The sequence below is a fragment of the Rana temporaria genome, chromosome 13 (assembly GCF_905171775.1).
Source record: "Rana temporaria chromosome 13, aRanTem1.1, whole genome shotgun sequence".
In the NCBI taxonomy this organism is placed as follows: Eukaryota; Metazoa; Chordata; class Amphibia; order Anura; family Ranidae; genus Rana; species Rana temporaria.
The window spans coordinates 106,302,600-106,318,473 of NC_053501.1; the positions used below are offsets into that span (position 1 = coordinate 106,302,600).

Below are 15,874 nucleotides of genomic sequence, written 5' to 3' on the forward strand. Positions count from 1 at the left end.
GGGGGGGGGCTTTTCCTTTTTTCTTTCCCCCTCCCAGCTGAGTCTTAACTTCCATGTGATCATTACAGGTAGGTGGCTTATCGGGGATTGTGTATATATTGTGTATATATATTGTATATATTTACGCCTTAACGCGCAAACACATACGCCTACCTATACCGCATACAAGGGGAAAGAAAAGGGGGAGGGGAAGAGGAAGAGAGAGGAAGAAAAAAAAAAAAAAAAAAAAAAAACCTTTCTAGAGAAAGAGTGCTGTGTCCTCTAAAAAAAGCCACATCCCACTAGCCCTTATTCGTGGCCCCCAATTCGGGCGTATACATTCCTGTGTAGTATTCCGTTAGTGCAGGTGAGAAAAAAAAAAAAAAAGGGGGTGGAACCTCCGCGATTGGGCCCACAATCAGACCCCCCCACCTTGTGCCCCACAGCGGCGGCCCATTGTGGCCTATTGTGGCCTATTGTGCCCTTAATGTGGCCTATTTGTGTCTAATGTTGGTGTTTATAATCTGTGTGCGACTTTCCTGTTGGACATTCCCCTTCGATTTCTGTTGAACAGGGATGGCCACACTGAACTTGACAACTTTAAATTCATTTATGGCCACCTTTAAAGTGGTTCTAAAGGCTGAGTTTTTTTTACCTTCATGCATTCTGTATCCAGCTCTATTCAAAGCCCCCCCCCCCCCACACCCATATTTTCCAGTGCACGAGAGCAGCTGCTTTATCCTCTTCCTCCTTCTCCTATGGGCAGATTGATAGCACGAGTTCCCCCATGGGAAGAAGTTTTCTATTGTGAAAATCAACGAAGAGAAGGAGCCAAGAGCACCAGCAGGGGACCAAAGAAGAGGAGGATTAGGAGTCTGATGTATGCTACCCCTGGTAGGGGAGGACTGTTTTGGGGAGCATTGAGGCATTTGCCCCTGGACCAGTACTGAGATATTTTGGACTGGTGCCCCTGAGTAAAGATAACTCAACATGCAAACATTGATCAGATTGGGAACTTGCCGTCAGTGACTCATTATGGCCATTAAATTGCTTTATGATCCCTGTTCATATCTGTGAAAACCTTGTAAGAAAGGAAAGTCTTCCACCTTTGACTTCCTTTGTTGCTCTGAGATGTCAAGTGACTGAATGGCGAGAGTCACAAAACCACCTGATGCCCCATGGCACACTTTGCATGGTCCACTTTCTTTAGCCCACAGAAATCTGTCAGTAATATTAAAGGACCACTTAGCTGTGCTGACCCCCCCTATACCTCCCCAGGTCCTCAGTGCTCCCCTGTCCCCGGCAGTCCTCCCACCCTGTATAGTACAATACTAAATTATAGTAATAAATGATACAGATGGTGTGAGCACACAGCAAGAGATTTGATCAACAACTTTAGCCTGTCTCTAAATGCTGCAATGTTTTTTTTTCAATTCTATATTATAAAAATTTCTGTGTCACCTTCATTTTCCTGACTTCTCCTTTAAGAGTACCATATATACTCGAGTATAAGCCGACCCCAGTATAAGCCGAGGTACCCAATTTTACCACAAAAAAACTGGGAAAACTTATTGACTCGAGTATAAGCCTAGGGTGAGAATGCAGCAGCTACTGTAAGCGGAAAAGAGAGTCAACAATGCCAATTTGCCCACCTCATTGTACCCATTGCAACCTCCCTGTGCCCATTCCAACCTCACTGTGCCCAACCTCCCTGTGCCCATTGCAACCTCACTGTGCCCATTTCAACCTCACTGTGTCCATTTCAACCTCACTGTGTCCATTTCAACCTCACTGTGCCCATTGCAACCTCACTGTGCCAACATCACTGTGCCCATTGCAACCTCACTCTGCCAACCTCACTATGCCCATTGCAACCTCAATGTGCCAACCTCACTGTGCCCATTGCAACCTCACTGTGCCAACCTCACTGTGCCCATCCTCACTGTGCCCATTGCAGACTCACTGTGCCCGAGTCAGTGTACCTGAAATTATTGACAGGCTGCGGGAGTCCATTGTTTAAAAGTCACGGTCTCCTTCTGGTCCCTTCCGTGATAGGCATTTCTCAGCAGACACAGTTCTGCCTATCACAAACCTTCTCTCATCCTCGGACTTAATTTCCCAGCAGTCACTGTGTTCAGTGTTCCACCAATCACAGATGTCTTTTCATCCTCGGATAAGAGGACGTCTGTGATTGGCGGAACACCGAACACAGTGTCTGCTGGGAATGAGAGGATGAGAGAACATTTGTGATAGGCGGAACTGTGTCTGCTGAGAAACCGCGACTTTTAAACAATAGACGCCCGCAGCCTGTCAAAAATTTCAGGTACACTGACTCGAGTATAAGCCGAGGAGGGGTATTTTCAGCCTTAAAAAAAGGGCTGAAAAACTCGGGATATACTTGAGTATATACGGTATATTAAAAATCAAAGTAAGGAGCTAACCAAATTCAAAGTTAGAAGAGGAGATCTCTGGGAATAATTAACACTTGAAGAGGCCAAATCTGCACCTCTCCACCCAAATCATGTTGCAGGACTTACCTTTCATAGGTATAGAAGCTTCTCCACTGTACCCAGAATACGGGATTTTTTTTGTACATTTATATCCTTTGGATCCTGCTAGGTTTATGTTATAAATATGTAACTCAGGGTCATATCTCCAAATCCTTATAACAACATTATCCTTGTAAAATATAGTCTCTCCTCCAGAATATTCGGGATAATGGTGACATCTCAGAGTCACATTGTCACCTTCATGAACATGGAGAGGAGCCTGCAGGATCACATAGTCTGAAAAACAGAACCACAGACAACCTATTAGAGCAAAGATAACTAAAGAGTGTTCTACACCTTCATGCACCTCCCACCCTTTATATAAATCACCACCTCCCAGGGGATTCTTGTTCTACACACTTAATGCAACTTAATAAGAACATTGGCCTGGATTCAAGAAGCAATTGCGCCTGTGTAACCAAAGGTTACACAACGCAATTGCTTACTTGCCCCGGCGTAACAAATGCTCCTGATTCAGGAACCTCGTTACGCCGACTGCAGCCTAAGATATGCGCGGCATAAGGCTCTTATGCTCGCATATCTTAGGCTGCATTCTTGCGATGGCCGCTAGGTGGCGTTCCCGTTGTGCTCAGCGTATAGTATGCAAATTGCATACTAACGCCGATTCACAACGTTGCGCGAGCCCTGCGTACGCAATTTACGTCGTTTCCGTACGGCGGTTTTTGCGTAAGGCTGCCCCTGCTATTAGCAGGGGCAGCCAATGTTACGTATACCCGTCGTTCCCGCGTCGCGAAATTTGAAAATTACGTAGTTTGCGTAAGTGAATCGTGAATGGCGCTGGACACCATTCACGTTCACTTTGAAGCAAATGACGTCCTTGCGACGTCATTTGCCGCAATGCACGTCGGGAAAGTTTCCCGACGGAGCTTGCGCTCTGCGATCGGCGCGGGAACGCGCCTAATTTAAATGATTCCCGCCCCCTACGGGATCATTTAAATTGCGCGCGCTTGCGCCAGGCATTTTGCCGGCGCGCCCACGCAATTTACGGAGCTACTGCTCCGTGAATCAAGGGCAGCGCAGCAAATTTGCGGGGGCGCAGGGCAAAAACGTTGCCCTGCGCCTCCGTAAAAAATGCGCAATTCTACCTGAATCCAGCCCACTGTACGGAAAAACAAGCACAAACATTTTTTCTCGGATGATACCAGAAAAAATACGTACGGTAGAGTTTTCGTCCAAAATTGAAATTACAACACATCACTTTTTATTTTTATTCTGTTATATGAGAGTTTTCGTAACTTCCGTAACCTCTTTATTTTCGATATGAGACTAGCATGCAAAAAACAAACAAACAAAAAAAAAACGGATGATCATTCATCCGATAATCTCATTGTGTGCACCAGACAGGACATCACCTTGTAACAGTCTTGCGCATGACAAGGCATAATGCTTTGCAAAGACTTTGCTAGATCAAGGGTAGAATTTTTGAATGTAGCGCACCCCAATAGAAGCTCCACATACATCAGAAGACTTAGGCCCAGATTCTCAAAGAAGTTACGCCGGTGTATCTCGAGATGGGCGGTGTAAGTGTATATATATACGCTGGCGTATCTATGCGCCGTGACTACAGAACCAGATACGCCTGAAAATAGGCTTCTTCCGACCGGCGTAACTTTTCTACACTGGCATAGCGTGGGTGCATATTTACGCTGGACGCATCTGGTGCACCCATTGATTTCCTATGCAAATGAGGGAGATATGCCGATTCCCGAACGTACGTTTGTCCGGCGCAGGCTACGTGCGGTGCGCGTAAGCTGTACGTCCGGCCCAAACTTGCCCCTCATAAAGCAGGGGTAACTTTGCACCAGACGTGTGCAGGTCAGCTGGAGAGCAGCTTCAGCAGCACCGTTACGGACGAGCTGAGCAACCACACTTGCAGGACAACACATCTGTATGCCAACATGCCAGGGGCAAGCATGGTCATAGCACTACTAGTGTGTGCCCAGGCGCGTAGAAGGAGGAGGGCATGGGAGAGGATAAACCGAACGCGCATGAACGTCTTTGGCATGGGGGATTTGGAGGTGTATCGCATCTTCAGATTCAACACTGATGCCATCCTGGAACTAGTCACAACCGTACATGATGACATCACCAGCCAGAAACACCGCTCACATGCAGTGCAGCCACTGGTCAAGGTACTGGCAACACTGCATTTCCTCGCCAGTGGATCTTTTCAGTGTACAAGTGAAGTCGTGTCTGGGATGTCACAAACCAGCATGAGCAGATGTGTGCACCAGGTTGTCCCCGCAATCCTCAGACGCATGTCCCACCACATCATCAGACCCACCCAGGAGCACCTGCGGCTGAAGGCAATGGCGGATTTTGTCTGAATTGCCGGATTCCCACGCACCGTGGGGGCCATTGATTGCACACATGTGGCACTACGGCCCCCCCGTGACAAGGCACATATACTGCAATCGTAAGCATTGGCATTCCATCAACGTACAGGTGATAGTCTATGCCCAAGGCCTCATATGTCCGCCCCCTCCAAAAAAAAATACAGCAGCAGCCGACCCTGCCGTGTTGTCTGTTACATAACCCTAATCATGGCACTCTATTGTTACTTTGTACATTACAGAGTCCAGACTGCTGATCTTCATACACCGGGTTGTACGTAGTTCTGACCCCTACATGATAAAATCTATGCTGCTCTTCATACACTGGGTTGAACATTATAAAGGTCCTGAGCACTACACTGTATAGAATTGATGGATAACATCTGTATTTTGTTCCCCCTAAAAAATTTCAACCCAAGGCAAACACCATGTGCTCTCAAATAAACATCACCATCAATAATGCAAAGACAATAAAAGAAAATCAAGTGGGAAAAAAAAACAAATAAGCATGTATCCAGTGACAAATTGCATGTGCAGATCACAACACAAACATGCCAACCCAAGTGCACAACATTGATCTACTTCAGTACAACCGGCCTGTCAGATTTTTTGGGTTTGGTTATTGCTGGTGGCTGTAACTGCTAGCAGCCAGTAGTCATCGGCCCGGATTCACAAAGCACTTGCGCCGAAGTATCTCAAGATACGCCGTCGTAAGTACACATGTGCGCCGTCGTATCTATGCGGCGTCCCACAAACTAAGATGCGCCTAAAAATAGGCTTCATCCGACTGACGTAACTTGCCTACGCCGGCGTATCGTGGGCGCATTTTTACGCTGGACGCATGTGGCACTCCCATTGATTTTCTATTAAAATATGGAAATGAGGGAGATACGCCGATTCACGAACGTACGTGCGCCCGGCGCATGATATACGCGGTTTGCGTAAGTCGTACGTCCGGCGTAAAGTTATTCCCCATATATGAGGCGCAACACATGCAACGGTATGGACCAGGGAACATAAGCCGTCGTATTTTACATACCGTATTTATCGGCGTATACCGCGCACTATTTTGCCCTGAAAATCAGGGCAAAATCGTGGGTGCGCGGTATACGCCGATGCCCGCTTTCCTGCGCCAAGTTTGAGCGTACAGGACGTCAGCGCGAGAGTTGCCGAGCCTGCCCGACGATACACGAGTGTACTACGCTCAGTATATGTCGGCGCAGTATTCAAACTCGGCGCTGGAAACGAGCGGGGAGGCCGCGAGGACGCAGCAGAAGGACGCCGGACCCGACGAAGAGGACACCCGAAGCCGCAGACGGACGCCGGACCCCGACGAGGCCGCCGATGGACGCCACGCAAGACACCAAAACTGTAAGTACAAAAAAACTTTTTTCCACAGGAATTCAGGCAACTTTAGGGGTGCGCGCTATACGCGGGAGAGCGCTATACCCCGATAAATACGGTAGTTTACATTGGACGTGAATATGGCTGGGCGTAGGTTACGTTCACGCCGTAGGCAGTGATCCGTCGTATCTTAGGCAGTTGTTCCGACGTGATTGTGAGCATGCGCACTGAGATGCGCCCACGGGACGGCGCATGCGCAGTTGGCGATACGTATCTGTCTGGCGCTCGGCCCATCATTTGCATGGGGTCACGCTTTATTAGCATGGCTCACACCCACTTCCACATACGCCGACTTACGCCTGAGAAACCCAGTGCAGATTTGGGAGGAAGTGCTTTTTGAATCCAGTGCTTGCCTCTCTGCGCTGCGTCAGAGTAGCGTAAAGGAGTTACGCTACGGCGGCATAAATATGCGTCGATGTCTGTGCATCCGGGCCATCATGTTTTACAGGCCAGGAGGGATTCCACAATCAACAATGAGGCCCCGTACACACGACCGAGTTTCTCGGCAGAATTCAGCCAGAAACTCGATCGGAGCCGTATTCTGCCGAGAAACCCGGTCGTGTGTACACTTTCGGCCGAGGAAGCCGACGAGTTCCTCGTCGAGCCAAATAGAGAACATGTTCTCTATTTCCTCGTTGTTCAATGAGGAAACTTGGCTCGCCGAGATCCTCGGCAGCTTCACAAGGAACTCGACGAGCAAAACGATGAGTTTTGCCCGTCGAGTTCCCCAGACGTGTGTACGGGGCCTGACTGTGTTGACAGGAAAACTGAGCGATATTTGTGGTTACAGGAAAGAAAATTGGATAATCTATGGCCTCCCTAAGTAAACCACTAAATGGAGGGACCTTTATTAATATTTTATGGACCTATGTGTAATCTTATGGCGAGTAAAACCCTGTAATTACTTACCATTACTGACATCCAGTCTGGCAGGGTCACTTATTTCTGTTTTGGAGCCTTTACACTGGTAATTCCCACTGTAACCTGTTCTTGCATCTCTAATAACAAAGCTTTGTCCTGTGTGTATCAGATTATTATTCTTGTACCAGGTGTATCTCACATCTCCTGGAATAGGTGACCTCACATTACAGGTCATTGTTAGAGACTCGGTTGTGAAGATCTTGTCCCAGTTTGGGTTGAAGGTCACCACGGGTCTCACCGAAGATCCTACAAAATAGAACATTATACATGACAATTATTAGTCACAACTGAAAAAAAAAAAAATCAGAGGATAAAATCTCTTTATTGCCTATGACTTTCTGCACTGGTAACCCTGGGTTCTATTAGTCTACCCTCGTGCTACATTGCTTCCTTAACCACTTCCAGCCCAAGGACGTCATATGACGTCCTGGACTTTCAGTGGGGATATCTGAAAGATGCCTGCAGCTACAGGCATCATTCAGATATCCATCTCTTCAGCCGACGAATCCCTGCACCATAAGAAAGATCATAGCGGCGGTTCTGCCGCTTGATCGTTCTTATAGGCGGCGGGAGGGGATGCCCCCCCCTCCTGCCGCCATCCGGTGCTTCTCCGGGCTCTCCTTTGTCATTGGAGACTCGGAGAAACGATCCGCCGGCGTCCGATGGAAACCATAGAGTAGACTGGTGACTTCTCTATGATCGTTGGAGGCCCGTACCCCTATCCATTCACCCCAAAAAAAATCAAAAATAATAAAAGACAGGCAGTTTTTGACAATTCCTTATTTTAAAAGATGAAAAAATATGTTCTCTGATATAGCTTCATCGTCAATCATGATGAAGGCTATCCACGGAATGCCGGCTCTGCCGATTGACAGTTCTTAAATAGGTAAGGGCTCCCTTGTGATGTCACCGAACAAGCATTCTTCCGAGCACCCCGGCTAACAGGCAATGTTCGGGCTGACCCTTTGCTCGGCTCAAACTGTTTGCCCAACTCTAATTATAATCTACTATACCCAAAACCAAGCCAAAGATATGTTAAATATTAATTATATCAGCACAGAGTTGCCCTGCGTATACTTCTAAGATATACTGTACAGTGCCACATCCTATCAATTTGGAACATACAAATGGAATAGAAAGCTTGGACTTTTTAGGCACAACCAAACAGGTTATAGATATAAAAAATATTTAATTATACACATAAAGAATATGTTAAAAAACATCCACATTGAGAAGTCAATGATTCAAAAAAAGTACACAATTGATATTGTACATAACCAATGGATAACTATATGGAAACGTGGAGATGAATAACAATCATTTCACGATAATATCAAATCCAGAAGTGAGGTTATGTTCCAAAGATCTGTTAAAATCAATATCCAGTCACTAACATGAAATATGACAAATGTACATTAAGCTCAAGTTCCATTTGAAAACTTACATTTACAGATTAGATAAAACTACCGAAGAGCGATCATACAGTTGCAATATTTTAAATATGTTTATCAGTTATTTAATGATTGAAATATGTTATGTGATTAGAGCTTTGTCTTGCAAAGAAATATCACTTACCTGCTTTCTCCAAAAAAATCACTAAAAAGATAAAATAAAAAGTTTATATAACATTTTGTTTTATATTATAAATTAATACAAACACATTTTTTTTTTCATATTCTGTCTAAATCAGTTAACCATCCCCAAAATTACAAAAGCCTTTGAATGTCACCTCATTTAAGATTCTGCATTTTATTTTTAAATTAATATAATAATCAATACAAGAAAGCATAAATACTATAAATATGAATTAATGGTAAATATAGTATGTAATTATAATGCTTGTTTAAAGTCCAATTCTAGAACAGATTTTTTTTTAGTTTTGGCAATTTTGTCTGATTTTTATTGCTGTCTGTCCCAGTAACACCCATACAGTAATAGCAGTAAATGCAATGGACTAGTGAATTATCCAGATACCACATCACCAGCAAATAATTATCTATCAGACAGACACTAATTTACATTTATTTCCAATTAAATCTCTCTTATTTGGGTTATTCTTTAAAATAATTATTGAAAGCTTTTTATGAGGTTGATACAAACTTGTGTATTAGGAGAAATATTAGGAAAAACATACATTACATAACCACTACCCGATCGCCACATGTACATATACGTCGGCAGAATGGCACGTACAGGCACATGGGCGTACCTGTACGTCCCTACCAAGACGTGGGTCGGGGGTCCGATCGGGCCCCCCCCCCCCCCCCCGCTACATGCGGCGGTCGGATTCCCCCGGGGAGCGATCCGGGAGGACGGCGCGGCTATTCGTTTATAGCCGCCCCCTCGCGATCGCTCCCCGGAGCTGAAGAACGGGGAGAGCCGTATGTAAACACGGCTTCCCCGTGCTTCACTGTGGCAGCTGCATCGATCGAGTGATCCCTTTTATAGGGAGACTCGATCGATGACGTCAGTCCTACAGCCACACCCCCCTACAGTTGTAAACACACACTAGGTGAACACTAACTCCTACAGCGCCCCCTGTGTTTAACTCCCAAACTGCAACTGTCATTTTCACAATAAACAATGCAATTTAAATGCATTTTTTACTGTGAAAATGACAATGGTCCCAAAAATGTGTCAAAATTGTCCGAAGTGTCCGCCATAATGTCGCAGTCACAAAAAAAATCGCTGATCGCCGCCATTAGTAGTAAAAAAAACTATCCCCTATTTTGTAAACACTATAAATTTTGCGCAAACCAATCGATAAAAGCTTATTGCGATTTTTTTTACCAAAAATAGGTAGAAGAATACGTATCGGCCTAAACTGAGGGAAAAAAAAAATGTATATATGTTTTTGGGGGATATTTATTATAGCTCTATTTTTGTTTATAGCGCAAAAAATAAAAACCGCAGAGGTGATCAAATACCACCAAAAGAAAGCTCTATTTGTGGGGAAAAAAGGACGCCAATTTTATTTGGGAGCCACGTCGCACGACCGCGCAATTGTCTGTTAAAGCGACGCAGTGCCGAATTGTAAAAACCCCTTGGGTCAGTTAGCAGCATATTGGTCCGGTCCTTAAGTGGTTAAATGGCCTCATACGTATACCCTTAACCACAAACTAATCTGTAAACAGAGTTGTCTTTACAGCTCTGAACGTAAGTTTTCCATTCTGTGGAAACCAGTGAAGGAGTACAGGGAGTTTGTTCCTTTTCTTCGATGGAGGATTATTTGAGATTCCGGTTAATCTTTGAAATTTCTTCCTGTGTGGTCACAATTGCCAGGAAATGACTGTAGACATATTAACATAGATTCTAAACTTGATGTAATGCACAGCTTGATACCTAGGTGAGGAACTATAGCTAGCTGGTGTTTCATATGCCTGTAGCAGCCCCTGTTTGCTTTAGGCATGGGTAATTGATTGCCCCCAGGTCTTAGACCATGGTGCTATAGGTCCTGCACAGATGCCACTAAACAAAAGACATGGAAGGGGACCTGTAGACCTGAGGGCGATCAAGTAGTAGACAGCAGCTGGTAGCGAAATCCTGGTGTGGGCCAAGGTTAGGGCAGGGAGTGAGCAAAGACTGCCTCCTTTCCCAGTTGAAGCCTGCTTTAGGGTGAAACGCCGCGTAGGTTGGAGCCGTGTGTTTTTTTCCAAAATGTTGCCATTACCTAGCCTGTCGGTTGCTACCGAGGCTAATTGGATTTTATGATATCGCTTATATATTTTTTTGCTTTTGTTTCTGTAAAACTTATCACCCTAAAAGTGTCAAAACTGATCTTTTTTACCAAGAAACATATTTTATTAAAGAGGTGTTTTTGCTGAAAAGTACTACACTATGAAGTCCTCTTCTTTTTTTACTTTATCTCTGCTACTTTTTTAAACATCCGGGGGAGAGCTGTGTATGCAGATTGTCCTACTACATAGGAGTGGATTAGAAACGCTGCTGCACCTGAGAAGCACAGAACGCCAGATCCCATCTACCTGCAGGAACTACAGCTCCCAGATCCGTGGTGATATGCTTAAAAGATCGTCTCTCTGGTAAGAGGCTTATCTGGCCGCTTTTTATCTCATTATCTACACTGCATGGATGTTCATATATTTCCATACTAAAGCAAGTTGATCGCTGTTGTCAAAACCAGGAATCAGGGCCGGCCCTATGATGGGACCGGGTGGTACCATGGGTACCAGGCAGCACTTTTAGGGAGGCAGCATACTGATGCCCACCAGCCCGTCCCGCCAGCTCCGCTACCCAAATAAAATTGATGTCCTTTTTTCCCCACAAATAGAGCTTTATTTTGGTGATATTTGATCACCTCTGCTGTTTTTATTTTTTGTGCTATAAATATATATATTTTTTAACTTTTTCCTATAATAAATATCCCCAAAATTTAGAAAAATAAACTATTTCTTCAGTTTAGGCCAATATGTATTCTTCTACATATTTTTGGTAAAAAAAAAAACACAATTAACGTACATTGATTAGTTTGCGCAAAAGACATTGTGGCCGCCGGCAATTCACAGGTCCCTTTATACTCCTGGATACATGTATAGAGCCATGGCAGGTCCTTTTATATGCCTATATGCATGTATAGAGCCATGACAGGCCCTCTTTATACATGTATAGAGCCATGACAGGCCCTCGTTATACTCCTTTATACATCTATAGAGCCATGACAGGTCCTCTTTATACTCCTATATACATGTATAGAGCAATGACAGGTCCTCTTTATACTCCTATACATGTATAGAGCAATGACAGGTCCTCTTTATACTCCTATACATGTATAGAGCAATGACAGGTCCTCCTTATACTCCTTTATACATGTATAGAGCCATGATAGGTCCTCTTTAGTTATCATGATATAAAATAATGAATGTGGGGGCCTTTTGGTTGGCGTGATTTTTTTTCTGGGGGGGGGCAGCATTTCATTCTTGGTCCCAGGCAGCACAATGTCTTGGGCCGGCACTGTCAGGAATGTTTTTTGTGGACTGTAATTGATTCCAGGCATTCAATACCACTATTTTACAAGCTTTGGACTGTTTCTTTTCACAGAAGTATTTGATATAGACTTTACTCATTTTTTTTTTTTTTACATATATGTTTGTGGGTTGCGCACAATTTTCACTGACATATACAATTTGCTTGCTGAATATTCCAGCAGACTTTATTATTGCAGCACCTTATTGAAAGTTTTTTCATCACAAACTTTTTCCTTCACTCATTGTTAGGCCCCATACACACGAGAGGATTTATCCGCGAATACGGTCCAGCGGAACGTTTCCGCGGATAAATCCTCTCGAGGATTTCAGCGGATTTCTCTGCGATGGAGTGTACTCACCATTGCATTGAAATCCGCGCCGAAATCCTCTGGCGATGACGTGTCGCGCCGTCGCCGCGATTATGACGCGGCGACGTGCGCGACGCTGTCATATAAGGAATTCCACGCGGAATTCAAATAAACTGCAATACCGTGTGCGATACTCTGCAATACCCCAATAATCTGCAATACCCTGTGCGATACTCTGCAATACCCCAATACTCTGCAATACCCTGCGCGATACTCTGCAATACCCCAATACCCTGCGCGATACTCTGCAATACCCAAATACTCTGCAATACCCTGCGCAATACTCTGCAATACCCCCCATACTCTGCAATACCCTGTGCGATACTCTGCAATACCCAAATACTCTGCAATACCCATTTTTTTTAAAGCGCCCCTGTCCCCGTGTGCTCGCATGCAGAAGCGAACGCATACGTAAGTCCCGCCCACATATGAAAACGGTGTTCAAGCTACACATGTGAGGTATCTCTGCGAACGTTAGAGCGAGAGCAGTAATTTTGGCCCTAGACCTCCTCTGTAACTAAAAACATATAACCAATAAAAGTAATTAAAGCGTCGCCTATGAGGATTTTTAAGTAGCGAAGTTTGGCGCCATTTTATAAGTGTGCGCAATTTTGAAGTGTGACATGTTGGGTATCTATTTACTCGGCGTAACTTTATCTTTCACATTATGAAAAAAAATTGGGCTAATTTTACTGTTTTTCTTTTTTTTTTAAGCACAAAACATTTTTTTTATAAACACGCGTTCAAAAAATTTCTGCGAAAAAAACATGCGAGATAAAAAGTTGTAACGGCCACCATTGTATTCTCTAGGGTCTTTGCTAAAAAAGCATATATAATGTTTTGGGGTTCTATGTAATTTACTAGCAAATAAATGATGATTTTTACATGTAGGAGAGAAACGTCAGAATTGGTCTGGGTGCTTTAGAACGCCTGATGGTGTTCCCTGCATGTCGGGCCTCTGTATGTGGCCACGCTGTGTAAAAGTCTCACACATGTGGCATCGCCATACTCGGGAGGAATAGCAGAATGTGTTTTGGGGTGTAATTTGTGGTATGCATATGCTGTGTGTGAGAAATAACTTGCTAATATGACAGAAACTAGATTTTCTTTTTTTTTTTTTACAGAATTTTCAGTCGTTTTTCTTTTATAGCGCAAAAAATAAAAAACCCAGAGGTGATCAAATACCACCAAAAGAAAGCTCTATTTGTGTGAAAAAAAGGACACAAATTTCAAATGGGTACAATGTTGTATGACTGAGTAATTGTCATTCAAATTGTGTGAGCACCGAAAGCTGAAAATTGGTCTGGTGAGGAAGGGGGTTTAAGTGCCCAGTGGTCAAGAGGTTAAATACTTCTATGGCGCTTGGCCCATCATTAGCATGCCTCATTAGCATGACTCACGCCCACTTCCACCTACGACGGCTTACACCGAGGGAACCCAGCGCAGTTTGGGAGGCAAGTGCTTTGAGAATTCGGTGCTTGCCTCTCTGCGCAACATCGGCGTAGCATATATTAGATACGCTACGCCGGCATAAATATGCACCAATGTATGTGAATCCGGGCCTATATCTAAATCTCTCCAGTAACAACACAGCCAGATGGCTTCTAACTAGGGTTGTCCTGATACCGATACTAGTATCGGTATCGGGACCAATACTGAGCATTTGCGCGAGTCCTTGTACTCGCACAAATGCTCTGGATGCTTCACGATACTTTATTTTTTTAACTCTGAGTTGGGGGCGGAGAGCGGGCGGAGAGGGCGTGGGGAGCGGTCGGAGAGGACACCGAGAGGAGACTGAGGGGGCAGAGAGGAAGGCGGAGAGGAGGCGGAGAGCAGAGCAGTCCTCGGGTATGTAAAACATGCCACTGGAGGAGAGCTGCTGCCGCCGTCTAGTTGTTCGGCGCTCAGGGAACATAACAGCTTTCATTTGAATAGCTGTGTGTTCCCCGCCACGCGTTGTCATATATAGCCCCTCCCCCTTGTCCGGGCACTTTGACAGACAGATCACCCGTCCCAGGATTGGACGGGTGATCTGTCTATCAAAATGCCTGGACAAGGGGGAGGGGCTATATATGACGATGCGCGGCGGGGAACACACAGCTATTCAAATGAAAGTTGTTATATTCCCTGAGCACCCAACAACTAGACGGCGGGGGGGGAGACACAAGGCTGCATTTGGGGGGAGACACAATGCTGCATTTTGGGGACACATGGCTGCATTTTGGGACACATGGCTGCATTTAAAAAAAAAAAAAGTATCGGTAATCGGTATCGGCGAGTACATGAAAAAAAGTATTGCTACTTGTACTCGGTTCTAAATAAGTGATATCAGGACAACTCTACTTCTAACCCTTCCCATGTCTATGCAAAACTTAAAAAAAAAAAAAAAAAAAAATGTTGGCTTTAGATAAACTTTAAGATAATTCATCATTTTGGTGTCTTTTAGCTAAGCCTGCTTCCATCATGCAGTTCAAAAACTAGCAAAGATAAATAATTACTCATAACACCCAATTTAATTTTTCTTTAAAACATTTAGTGCATTCATAATGATGATTAATGATTTGTTATGGGTTATGATACATTGTCCTATGGCTTTTGCCTAAAATATGAAAACATCACTATTATGAGATCATAAATTTACTTTGTAATAAGAAAAAAAATAAATGTAATTTACTTACAGATCAGCAGTGTGGAGAATTCTGGACTCATGTTGACTAGAAAATGTTGATACAAGAAATGCCGAATGTTTTAAAACAAGAAGAAGAAGAAAAAATCTCACGTTCTTCCTGTATTTGACAACAAGGGTGAAGCAAGCATGTCACAACTTCTTTTTTATATAGTTTTGAAATCTACAGGCTGATTATGAAAAATCTGTTTCTTAAAGGGCTTTTAAAGGATTTTTTTTTGTTATCTTAATAGCTTCCTTTACCTTAATGCAGTGCTGTTTTCATGTCCTCATTGTTCGTTTTTGCTCTCAAGTTGCTGTAATTATTCTCTGATCTCCACACTTCATGGTTGTCTGTTTCCTGATGACCACAGTACTGGAAGCTTTCTCTCTGTGGTCACTAATCAAGGAGGTGTGATTACCGTGTGTCTAAAACCCCACAGCACCAATCAGTTTTGTTTTCCAAACCATCACTGCTCTATGGCTCAGTGGCTCTGTACATCACAGAAGCAGGAAACAACATGTAAAAACGAAACAAGAAACTGCAGGTACATTATATGATTGATTTGTATCTATTTTTAATCATTTTTAAAAGGAATCAGTTAACTATTATGTCTCTATACCCTGTAAACAGTCATTTCAGCGAAAAAAA

General features: G+C 44.0%; 1 protein-coding gene across 1 annotated transcript in view; it reads right to left on the minus strand.

The window, feature by feature from the left end:
- The window catches only part of LOC120920437 (high affinity immunoglobulin gamma Fc receptor I-like), a 32,104-nt gene extending 16,803 nt beyond the window's left edge, over positions 1-15,301 (minus strand). Inside the window, exons 1-4 of the mRNA XM_040332535.1 lie at positions 15,236-15,301; positions 8,783-8,803; positions 7,196-7,453; positions 2,517-2,765 (exon numbers count right to left, since the gene is read on the minus strand). Coding sequence (XP_040188469.1) covers positions 2,517-2,765; positions 7,196-7,453; positions 8,783-8,803; positions 15,236-15,266 — 559 coding nt within the window. The 5' untranslated portion in view covers positions 15,267-15,301. The remainder of the gene's footprint in view (positions 1-2,516; positions 2,766-7,195; positions 7,454-8,782; positions 8,804-15,235) is intronic.
- Positions 15,302-15,874: the final 573 nt, after the last annotated feature.